Below are 12,794 nucleotides of genomic sequence, written 5' to 3' on the forward strand. Positions count from 1 at the left end.
GTTGAACAAAACTATGCCAAGAATCTTAGGTAGTGGCCACTTAAAACTTTTAAAGCCAGATTATTTGTAAAGTGGATTATGTACACCAGTTTATGCAAAATCTGTAAAGAAGAATGCTACATTTCAGTTTTACTTCAGATAAGAACAAAAGCATCTAAAATTAATGTATTTATTTTCTATTTTATATATTTCCCCTAATGACATGGCCAAGTTCTCTAAATCAGATACTGAAGCACAAGATGAATACATTTATTGTCTATATTATGGACTTCCCCTTATAGACATGGCCAAGATCTTTAAATCAGGTACTGAAAGACTATCAGACATTATCTAATGCAGCAATATATTTTGCATGTTGAACCTTAAAAACATCAGGCAGGGCAGGAAAACTTCAATATCCACTTTTCCATCTGCACTTCAGACTTCTGGCAAGCAGATGAGATCTACAGCAAAGTCTTTGTTTTAAATGTAAGGCCAACTATTTTACCTTCCTGATCAGTTAACAGGAAAAAAAACCAAACCAAAGTACCATTTCTCAGTTTGCTCCTCTATAAAATCCCTTCCATATGGTATATGGACCTTGACTCCTAATCTTCAACACTTAATTTCAAGTCCAAAAATTTCTTCCAGAAAGAAATAATACAAAATTGAATAAAGAGACTATGAATGAGCTATAAATGAAACATCAGACTAAGTCTAATGCCTGCAGGGTCATTCTTCCAAACTAACTGAATTGTTTTGGAAGCATTTTGTATTTTATCTGGAGATGATTTCTCTGGGATATTTACTACAATTTTGATATTCTATCTCAATCAAACAGGAGCTCAAAGTCATTAATAGAGACTTAAATATTTTATAGCAGTATTAAAACTCATTAAATCACAATGTACACATCACATTTTTTCACTAAAAATTCAGTTCTGTCCAACTGTTTCTCCACATTCTCTGGTCTCCCTGTTTATGGCAACTCTAAGTCAGGTTTTGTTGATGATTCCAAGTCCCTCACAGACTTTGATAACTGGTGGTATTCATCCCAGTACACCCCTGGCTAAGATTCTAACTTCTTGCTAGTGAAGATAGCTCAAATTTCTGAGTCCCATACTAAATGTCAATCAAAAACTACCACAGCAACTGGTATCTGGGGCAGGCATGAGGAGAACCCACCAGTGTGGGACAATCTGGAGGAACACTGTAGATATAAAAAGCAGCTGTCAAAGCTTCAGGAGGAGGACTTCAAAGTTTTCTTGAAGTTTCTTTTTTTTTTGTTGTTAGAAGTTAGTCAAAAAAGGGCAGAAATCTTGCAGTCAAGACACTTCTGCTACCCTGGAGTGCCATGAGAAACAGCACAGCAGAAAGGACACCCTCTGAGGTAGCATTAAATGTGTACATAACATACACTCTGCAGGGCTGGACTGGAGCTCTGGCTGAGACACAGCTTGAGAGAAAGTCCCTTCTTCCAGCAGGCAGGAGCAAACAGCAATTTCTAACCAGGATTTCTCACAAGAATCTCCTCTTCCAAGCTACCTGTGAGGGTCTCTCAAGCCAATGGACTGACACTGGCAAGCATCACTATCCTACATGCTTACCTCCATCCTCTTCTACCCCCTTTTGGAAAAAGAAACGCCTTTCTGAGCAGGGATAATGGCCATTGTCCACAGAGCTGGGGATTGTCAGCAAATACTTGTTCCCAGGGTGAATCACTGGGAACTGATATTTTTTCTTGCTCCAAAGGGGTTTAGAGGTAAAGGAGGGACATCACAACCATGAAAACTTCTTGTTTATCAGGGGTGTTCCCTTGAGTTACCTGAAAGGCTCAAAGCAACCCTCAAGTCAGCCCTGTTACCAATCTTTACTGGTTAAGTAGTAAAGCATGGATTAAATAAAAAGCATTTTCTTATTCAGTGACACATCGGGCTAGATCAGTCAATAGTCACATACCATTCAAGGTAACATCTTCTTTAGAATGAAACAAAAGAAAAAAGAGAAATATATTATTAGAATTAGAGGAAAGGATTGGATGTGAGAAAAAAGCTAAACACACAGTCTAAGGGTAACAATAGGAAAAAAAAGGTTGGTTTGGACACTTCTGGCAAACAACCAGTGAGGTTCTGTCCTACCTGATGCCATTAAGACTCTATCATCTCCAGAAGTGATGACCTTCAAGGAGGCTCAGGATACAAGATTAATTTCACACCTTCCCAAAAGCAATGCTTTGTAACCTGAATCTCTACCCCACAACAAGCAAGCCTGCTCTTAGTAAGCATGAGGCAAAATCTGACATCTCAGAAAATAATTTCAGTGAAACCCCTCCCAAATATTTCACAATATATTTTTGTCATGTTTGCCATGGACAAAGAGTGTGTGCATGGTCTGATACCATAATTCAGCTGTGTTTTTTTGTAACTTGTCAGTCTGACCATCTGCACCAAATTAAAGAGCAAAACCATTGGTGCTTTCATTTCCTGAAACTGCTAATGAGGCCATTATTCTGTTAATAAACGTGTTCTTCCACTAGCCTTTTTAAATGCATCCTACACCCAAAATATTACAATGAAATAAATGGAACTTACCTGTACAACTCCCGTACAAGAATCCAAAAAAATACATCCCTTTGGCTCCTTTGATATTTTTTCATCTTTATAAAAATTCATAATATATGAGTTATCCGACAGCTGTGTCAGCTGGAAATAGCGCTTTTTGAATGACTGGAGTGGTGGGAAAGAAGAAGCATGAAAATTGTTGTACTGCAAAGTATTTTCACTGATACTTTATTCACAGGGTTTAAATAATAGGTAACTCCTGACTGCATTGCAATCACTATTTTACAGACAAATGAATTATTTATTATTGTTTAAAGCAATGTAATCAAACCTGAGACGTAAACAGCTAAGTGACAATGGAAAAAAGTGTGCCTCTGTGGGGAAAATAAATCCAAATGGAATAAAGAAAGAATAATGTTGTTTCCTTACCCGAACAGTAATGCTATTGTTTACAGTGCTGTTGAAATTCCCTTTATAAAGCCATCCAGACTTGTAAACTCCTGCTGCTAATCCTCCTCCTCCTCCACCACCACCACCTTTAGAAGATGAGTGGGATGTTGTGTCCTATATGGAAGACAAGGTTAAAACTGCAGACTTGTTTTCTGAATTCCAAGACAAAAACTGTGATGTGTGAATATCTGCTTGATAACAAATAATCACCCTTTCATTCCTTTTAAAATAAAACATTATTAATAGTCCTCCCATGCATGGGATGACATCTGACAAAGCTGTTCTACTAATTTCAGAGGTATTTAAAATATGAAATATTTTATAGGAGATAATGACCCTCCATTATCATTCTTTACTTGATATTTAAGCAAAAAAATAACTTCCCCAGTAGGAAAAAACCAACCCAAACCAGAATACATACTTCATCTTTATCCACATCTTCATGATCGATTTCAAAGGAATGTGATGGCAGTTTCTCTGGTCTACATTCACTTCTGGGAGGGGGGAAAAATGTATTTATTTATTTATTTATTAAAAACAAATAATGTACCTGCTGTTTCAGGGAGGTAACCATCCTGAGCCCCCATGGCAATGTCAGTACATCTTTTGCTGTCATCCTATTGTCTCCTTTAAAATCACTAGACTTTTAAAATACTTTTTTTCCTAAGCCACATGTATCTATTTTCCCCCCCCAAGACTCTGAAGCTGTAACAGTTCTATACAAATGATAAAATACCAATTCTTGGTCTCTTCACTGCTCTTCCACCACCATGGGCAACAAACCCAAAACAATTTTCAAAGAGATATCCCATTCAAGGCTGTCAAAGGAAAGAGCTCTTCAACAGATTTCTCAACCAAGAACATTAAAACTTCCATCTTGAAGCTTCTACATCACTTCATGAGTTAAAGATTTTTTTTTCTATTCCATATGATGAATACAGCCTTTAAGCAATTTTTGAAAATACACAGATGTCTTTTTGATGTGATGCCATTTAAGTTCTTTATCCTGTATACTCAAACCCACAACTGAATATGAAAAAGCAAAGCACTTAAGCATTTGCTTAATTTTAAGCACATAAATAACTGTACTTAGGTCCAGAGTACTTCTCATGCTGCAGAATTAAACAGTAAGTAATAGCCAAATACACACAATAAAAATTCAAGGGTATTTTTAAATGGAAAAAAATAGGCTTTTCAGTGCCCTGAAAAATTCTGGTACTGTTTTCAAATTCCTAAAGATTACAAATCTCATCTTGAAAACCTTTAGTAATGATATAAAAACCCAAAAAAGTTTTCATGCTAAAAGCTATTATTTATTAGGAAGACTGACTTTTCCAGAATAAAAAATAATTTAAAAAAATATAACTTTGACCTTTTTTATTTTTTATTCATTCATTCATAAATTACAGATAAGGAAGATCAGAGTAATGAGCAATGCCTATCCCTTCTTTGTTTTCCCCATTTCAAAACCAGTGTTCCCGTGATGTGCCCATGCCACCACAAGTGCACGGAGAACACAAGAGTGTTTCATTCCCTCTTTGGTTTGTTCCAGTTTTGCAGTTTATTTACAGTGAACAACTGATCAATGCTTTGAATAAAAGGAACACTGTCAATCTACTGGCATTTTTGACATCTGTAGAGCTTTAATAGTCAGAATATTTGTGATGGAAAATCATTGAAGATTTTCCAATGCAACTGAAGGCAGCTGTTAAAGATTCTTACACAAACATTCCCCCCTGAAAGGACTCCAAACCAAAAATCTCAAGCCAAATCCCACCTTTTATAAAAAGAGGCACTATACCTGAAATATCTACCAAGAGTTCCAGGTTTCCTATAAACAGCAGCAAAAAATTTTGCTAATGACTCTTTCTATTCCCAGACAGTCAGCACAGCACACACTTAATCTTTTCCCACCCATCCACTTGCTCAAGAAGCAAGAACACACCAGCACAAAGCATAAAACATGGTGTAAAAGAGGTAGTGAGAGCTCACAGAGAGGAATTTAAGGGGTTAGAAAGAGCTGAGAGAAACCTCCAAGGAGGAACACACTCAGAAAAAACAAGGCAAAATATTGCTAAATATTTTGATCCTGTCATGCACATGGCGCTGAGCTCTGCCCTGGTGCCACAGCAGTATTGCAGTGGACGTGTGGAGCACTCACTGCCTGCCCTGGGTGCTCAGCATCACACAGCAGCTGCTTTCCAACCAGAAAGGGCCAGCATTCAGAAAGAGTAACTCACAAACCTCTGCTACACCCTGCAGCCATTACTTGAGGTGTTGGACCACTGTGTCACCCAGCACAGCACGGCCTCAAGCACACCCAAGCATGAAGTCCTTCGGTGCTGCTGAAAGCTGCTGAGCCCCAATATGCTTGTTTCTACATGGAAATGCCCACAGGGAAGTTCAGCACACCCTCAGTGAATGGAATTACTTTAGCCACAGTTAGATCTGGTATTGTAAATGATATGGCTTGCCAGGATGTAAAACTAAGCACTTAACACTCATCCATTGTTCGCCAATACAATGACTTCCTATAAAGGGATTGATACAAGAACATGTTCAGATTTCTGAAAGTATGACAGCAGGTTTCTTCAAATCAAACAAAAAACCAGTAAAAAGCGGGCATCCAGAGCTATCAAAAGTGAGATACAGTATAATGACCAGGACATATCAAGCCTCTTTATTTTTTTCGAGAAGATTAAGTCTAAACCGCCAAACTTTGTAACATGCACATGCAAATCAAGGTTGAAGAGGCTGGAAACAATATGAAATGAGGTGGATCTCAAACCAGATCTGTTAAAGGTATGTTAAGCTCAAAAGCCATGGCAGCTTCCAGCAAACAAAATGCAAGCAACTCCTGCTATAACTTTTTGTCTGAAATATCAACAAGTGTGGCACCCAAACCTTCCCTGAGGGATACAAGACACAGGATCTCGTGTCAGTATAATCCTCAGTACAATGTATGCATTAGGAAGGAGGAAAAAGTAAGATGCAAGACACCCTGGTACCACTGGAGCATGAACCCATGAAAGCAAATCCCATTAAGCACCACACTAAAATATCCTTTGCAGAAGAGGACGTACGTAATCAGCTAAAATGTACTTTTCTGCACAGCAATGCACCCACATCTGTCCAATGCATATTTCATAAGAGTGAAGACATTTAAGGTTAAATGGAAAACTGCTGTGCTACAACCATTTTTCTTGAGCACTAAATGCATTAATTTTCTGAACCAATCAGCAGGCTGGGTACTTAAGAAAGGGTGTGTTTATAATCTCTAATTAGCAAAAGTGCTCTTAATGGCTTTATGTACTACCACGTATGCTGTTCATAAAAATGCCAACCTACAAGCACAAATGCAGATCTAAAGGAAGGTTTGCAGAGCAAAACCCTCTGAACACAGCATCTAACTAGGCCATAAGACTCAGCTTTATGAGTTTTATCAGCTCCTAAAGCAATGAAACTAGAGCTAGTTTCCATCCAACCCAAGCTTGGAGCAGTCATTCATTCCTGTATGCAGGTAAAAACCTTTTTCATCCTGTATTGTAATTTTAGTGACTCAAACTCCAGGAAAGGAGGCAGTAACAGAGCTCATTCTGGCACTTGGTGATTTTGGCAACTACTCTCTAAAACCTTCCTCAGGGGCAGGACACAAACCTTCCAGAGTATGGGTAGATACGCATGCATGTAGGAATGAGCATCAGATTCTCAATCTCTTTCCACTCAAGTTAAGGAATTTGTTCCTGCTCCTCCCAGCACTTTTACAGTGATTTTCATGTTCATGTGCCTCCAAGCACAGGAGGGATGCCCCTTACCCTGACACCAGCATGCCTCTGCAGCCTTGCACCACCAGTGCAGCCAGTTCTGAACAATGCAGCTATAAAGCACTGAAATCCTACTCTGCTCCACAGGGCAACTAAAAGGAGAATGAATCCCAGTGAAAGGTGAGTGACATTTATGCATTATTAAGGAAAACGAAAAGCCACCTCTCCTGTATCAACTGTGCTTTGAAAACGCAAATAAGCTTGTAAGGATTTGAATCAGCACTGATGGAGTTTGTTGATACCAGGGAATTCTGCAGAGTCTTGAACTTTTCTGAAGGACCTTTGCTTCCCCTTTTTAAAAATGCAAGGCACTAAAAATACGGTAAAACAAGCACAGCGTAGCAGACAAAGGAAAGTGCAAATATGGACAAAGCTTAGCAAATAACACAAGCCTAAAGGGGAAAAAATTAAAAAAGGAACATGTGTAAGTTCTTACTGTGGTAAGTGTCGAAAGTCTTCTGAATAGGATTCATATTTGTAGTTCACAACATGCCAGTGGGAACTGTAGTATTTACAAGCCTAAATAGAAGAAATGCAAACAAAAACAATAGAATTACTACAAGGGTTTAGACTCGGCTAGAGAACTGATAAAGTTCTGAGGCAGTCCATGTGCTAGAGAACATATTCTTCCCTTTTAGAGCAGCTCATAAAGGAAATCCAGACTCATATGTTTCCATCTTTTGAAGCACAATTTCCCTTTAAAATCAAATGCACTGAATCACACAAGATGGAGGAGGGAGATGATAGCAATTTAACATGCTTTACTGATTCTCATCTGCTTTCTAGGAAGCATCATTAAATTACATAGTTACTGCCTCAAAAGACTTGATCTAGTTTAAGCCTGACTTCCTCCATGGACATTGATTACACATTTTTTGTTTGCATCCTGTTTCATTACCTAACCCTTCCACTGTAAATACATTTGCCTTACTATTTTTCTGCCCTTTGTTGCAGCACAAGCTCTCTACTTTTTATCTACCCTTAAGGATTGATCTTTAACCTCTTAGTAACATTCAGGAATGTATTAATAGGACCATAATTTTTCACCACTCTCATTTTCCCTTCCACACTGAATTTGCTCAGTCATGTCATCATGTATTTTTCTGTCTAAAAAATTTCTTGCTTGTTTTGCACTTGCCTTTGGAAATTGTTCTCAGTACATCAATCTCCCTTAAATAAGGAAGCCAAACCTGATCTATACAGAAGGGCTTGGCTGTGCTGTCAAACACACCAGAATATCTGTGCAATTTATTTCACGCAGAACTTTTATCAATGCAGTTAAACACAACATGACATTCTGAAAGGCAACAAACAATAAGATGCATAAAATATGTGCAGTTATTGCTGAGGTGCGCATCTACAAGAGAAACGATACACTGTCAGAATTTCCAGTGATTGTTCATACAGAGTGTAAACTGCAAACTGATACTTGCACTATGCTGAAGATTTTACCCCAGTATTGTATTACTTTCTTCCCAAGCTCCACCTGGAAATTTGTGCCAGCCCACCTGAGATGGAAAGGAAGAAAGAGAGGGGTCAAGCCCAGAACCCAACAGCAGAAGCTGCTCCCAACACCATAGGGAAAAGGAGGCACATCAGGAAGGAAAAGGGTGGAGACCTTCAGTAGAGAAAAGCAGCAGGATTGAAAGGAATCTGAGGCGGGAACAGTAAAGACAGTCTTACAGAAAGGCATGAGACTCCAGGAGTCAAACAAAATGAAATAACACATAGATCAAAGGTGTCTAAATACAAAAAAAACTGTGCAGAGAAAGTAGAAGAGAATAAAAGGAAAATTATAAATCAGTATAAAAGGTTGACTGCTTCAACTGGAATTATTCCCTCTCTTAATTCCCAGGTTCTTCAAAGTACCCATGGGAGTCATTGCTTGCACAGGGGTCTCTGCCTCAGAGGGACAGAGAGTGGATTATCAGGCTGCTGGAGCAAACCTCAGATGGGCTGTCTAAATTACTCAGCACCAGCTTAACAGATCTCTTTTATTAAATCTTGTGCAAAATATGCAGAGTATGTAGCCACAAATTATTTTAGGAAGTCATCTTCTTTGTATTCACTCTTCTGTGACAACTTTATTTGGTTTAGAGTGTGGAAAAGGTGGCAAGGAAGTGGGTGCACATTTATAGGCATTTCTCTCACTGGCAGTTTAGCACAACCAAAGGCAGTAAACACATTCCCTGTGGATCCAGTATTTACCTTCTCATCTGACACAAAACCTCATTATTTTACAGGATGCAGAATAAAGTGTGACCATCAGACAATATAATCACATATTCTCCAAGAATGAGGATAATGTTATAGCATTATTATTGACTCTCTCTGCACTTGCCAGGGTCAGGTTCAAAGCCTGCAAACCTCTCCACCATTGTTTGCACTCAGCCTCTGAATGAAGAGATAATAAAAAAAGCCAAAAAACACTTCACACCAAGCTTTCTGTTTTATGAGTCTTCATAAAACAACCTGGTCACTGTTGTATTTGTGTTAAATGTGTGTGACAGTCACCTAGGCTATAAGAATTCTTACAGAAGAATAACATATACTCTGTTCTACATAAGCCAATGAAAAGCTCACAGAGCATTGTGAGCCCAGAACCTCCAATTCACACATCACTCCCCTTCTCCTTGGAAAGTGTAAACCAAGTGAACCTTCTACAGAAAGGACCACTTTTCCACTGTGGTACTTTCATTACTAAGTATTTTATTTAACAGATGCAATTAAAGCCCACAGAGACCGCTCAATGCAGGCTTTTATTGCAAACATTATAGGCTGGTGTGTTCAAAAAAGCAGTTGTGAATAACATATAGAGCAGGCCACAGTATTTTAGCTTGTAACTATAAAGGTTTATTGTGCTCCTCCAAGAAAAAGCTAATCAAAATACAAATCAAAGGGGACAAAGCAGCACATTCAAGTATCACTCAGTAAATTCACAAAAGACAAGCCAACCCAGTGCAACAGCTACTGCTGTTGTTGGACTAGCTTCTGTGGGGAAACTAGAGCTAACTTAAAAAGTAACACCAAAAAAAGGGGTACAGATTTTCTCTTCAGAATATCCCAACTGAAAATTAAATTCTTCTGCTAATCGTACTGACTTAGAATGATTTTTTTTAAATTGGAAATTAAGTTTCAGCAATGAGGAACAATAGCTGCAAACCTGATTTGAGGAGCAGGGAAAACCTTTCTAGAGGCAGAGATTTCACAAGGAGGCTAGAGCTGGATACTCCTGTTCCTGGCAAAGAACAGAGGCACCAATACAGGGGATGTTGAGCTCAAGTGAACTGTGGGGGAGGAAAAATACAGACAGAGAAATGGAAGTTTTGGGATGTGGGAGGGTTGGCACATGTTTGCATGAACTTTCTACTGCTCTGTTAACCAGGCAGGCAGCACAGCCCATTCCCAAGGGCCCTATCAAACTAAGGTCTTTCCTTTGGTTTTTTCTTTTTCTTTTTTGTTTTTGTCCAGATGGCCTAAGTTTTCCTTACAGGGGCAGACAATCCTACAGATTTTTTCCACATGTAACTTCTTATCTCTGGTTCTGGTGATGACAGCATGATGGCTATCACTGTGAAAAAGACACTTAAGATTTACCCAGAAATGGAAAGGAACCTTTTGGAGGGAAAGAAAAACAAAACAACCAACCAACTAGCCAACAAAAAAAACCCAAACAAACAAAACCTCAGAAACAAACAAACCAAAAAAACAGAAAAAAGGGGGAAATGAGGAAAACACAAAGGAAACAAACAACTTCCCTGCTTACATCCTCTCTAAGGGAGCACTAGTATGTGGTCTTCAGAAACAGAGATGCATGTACAATAAAAGTAATTAGTGGAACAAGTGGGCTCCTTGCAGAGGAACTGCACGGACAGAGAAACCCTGGCAGAGTGGCTGCTCCTGAGGTGGAACAGGGCAGGGCAAGCATACACAGGAGCTTGGAAACAGAAAGCAAAGATGTTCCAGAGCTGGATGTGGCCACAGTGCTGGCGAGGAAGCCGCAGAGGTGGCTGTGTGCTCTGCCCATGGCATGCAGGGCCTGGCTCACAGAGCCTCCCCTCTCCCCTGAGCTCGGCTGCAGCAGCCCAGAGAAGGAAGCGTGCAGGGCTCAGGGAGATGGAAGGTGCAGGGATCACCCTGGGTGAATTCCAGCCCTCCACCCAGGCCTGCCCACAATGAGCACTGCAGCATCACCGGTGTCTGCTGCCAACCTGGACCTTCATCTTGGGGCTCTCAAAACTATTCCTAAAATAACAGCTCACACGTAAAGTCCAGTGACACAGGCAAGTAACAAGCCAAAACATCAAATCACACTATTATTTTAAAGTGTCAAACATTTTAGCAAGTATTTATCATCTGTGCTACCAGAAGATTCACTATCCTTTAATAATCTATGTCTAGCCCTGACACTACAGCTCTTTCAAACACTGAAAAAACTTAGATTTTGAAGATGGGGAAATTTACACTGTTATGAGAAACAACAAAACTTTCTGGGTGTCATTGTCAACAGGAGTTTCCATTTTAGTCTGATTTTGAAAGAGGTAAGAACAATGCAGATTAGCCTTCAAATAAAAAAGCCTCAGAAATCAACACTATGGGCACACCACCGCTTTCAGAAGTTATACAGGAGGCTGTGGCTTTTATACACTGTGATTAATATAACTCATGTTTCATAATTACTTACAGATCCTGTAGACCCACCCTGCAAAATCTCAAATAAAAACTCCCTCAGATGAGTGGCAAGCATCTTGCAAAGCTTTCTGCAAGTGACAACTCCCTCTTGTATATCTACAAAACCTTGACAGGAAAGTTCAGAGACACCCACGTGAATGAACACTGTATTATCATAGACAAAATTAACCACGTCATTCACTGAATGAAATTGCAATATTTCTACATTGTTATTTCATTTTGATTTGCTTTTCACCCAGGAAAATTACTCCTCTACCCCTGCACAGCTCCCATACCTCCTCATTCATGGGGACACCCCCTCTGCAAACATGTTTCCCAAAAACTTACCCAAGAAGAATCTTGCTTTTTTGGAAGGATCACCTGACTTAAACTCATTTGTTAAAGGAGATTAATATTTATTTACTTTCTGCATTATTTTTTACATATACCTAGAATTTTATTCTTATGGATACACACACACAAACAGCAAGTATTTGTGTGGTCATACCTGCATTCTTCCTGAAAATACTGACCAGATGCAAACCGATATGGGATTAAATATGTTGCAATTAGGGAGTTAAAGTTCCTCAAACTAAATGTGACTCTGAATAGCAAAGTGCACTATCCCCTTATATTTCCAAATGAAATGCGGGGAAAATCCCAAGAATTCCCATTTGATCTACATATGCAGGATACAGAATTAGGAAAGGTGATATTAGGAAGGTTTTTATTGTCTAAAAGGAAGAATTTTATTTTGTTTCTAGTGAACTGAATGTTTCTTTTCACCACAATTATGGACCATGAGGACAATGCTGACTGGCATAAAGGCAGAAGAGGTACAGCAGACTCCGTGAGGAGTGAGAAAATTCAGAATTTGGAAGGAAACAGAATGAATAAGGAAGTCAGGAATACTTAAAACAACAAACCACTGAAGATAATTTTATTTTGACTTTAAAAATTTCTGGCAACTTCTCCTTTCTTTGAACCTGATTTAGTTCCTCAGGTTGCTTCTGCCTAAGAAAAGTTAAGGTGGAAAAATCCACAAGGAAAATATCCTAATACAACCACAGGCATAGGAATAATCAATTCACAAAGTACTAACCTTAAAATATAGTTAATACTTAGGTAACACACAGCCAGAAAGAAACAGACAGGATGTTAAGGCATTATCACAGACTTCTGACAGCCCTTTACAAATGACCTTGTCTTGTAGACAAGACCATGTGAACACCACCAAGCACCCAGAAGAATGAGACAAGAGATCACGGATCTGAGGTCTTAAAACAACTTCTATACCATGTCCCCACAC

At 39.0% G+C, this 12,794-nt stretch overlaps 1 protein-coding gene across 1 annotated transcript in view; it reads right to left on the bottom strand.

The window, feature by feature from the left end:
- The window catches only part of DOCK10 (dedicator of cytokinesis 10), a 144,992-nt gene that overhangs the window by 66,709 nt on the left and 65,489 nt on the right, over window positions 1-12,794 (bottom strand). The window contains exons 4-7 of the mRNA XM_058844292.1: window positions 7,251-7,333; window positions 3,412-3,484; window positions 2,970-3,104; window positions 2,571-2,705 (exon numbers count right to left, since the gene is read on the bottom strand). Coding sequence (XP_058700275.1) covers window positions 2,571-2,705; window positions 2,970-3,104; window positions 3,412-3,484; window positions 7,251-7,333 — 426 coding nt within the window. The remainder of the gene's footprint in view (window positions 1-2,570; window positions 2,706-2,969; window positions 3,105-3,411; window positions 3,485-7,250; window positions 7,334-12,794) is intronic.

Source organism: Poecile atricapillus, chromosome 8 (genome assembly GCF_030490865.1).
Source record: "Poecile atricapillus isolate bPoeAtr1 chromosome 8, bPoeAtr1.hap1, whole genome shotgun sequence".
In the NCBI taxonomy this organism is placed as follows: Eukaryota; Metazoa; Chordata; class Aves; order Passeriformes; family Paridae; genus Poecile; species Poecile atricapillus.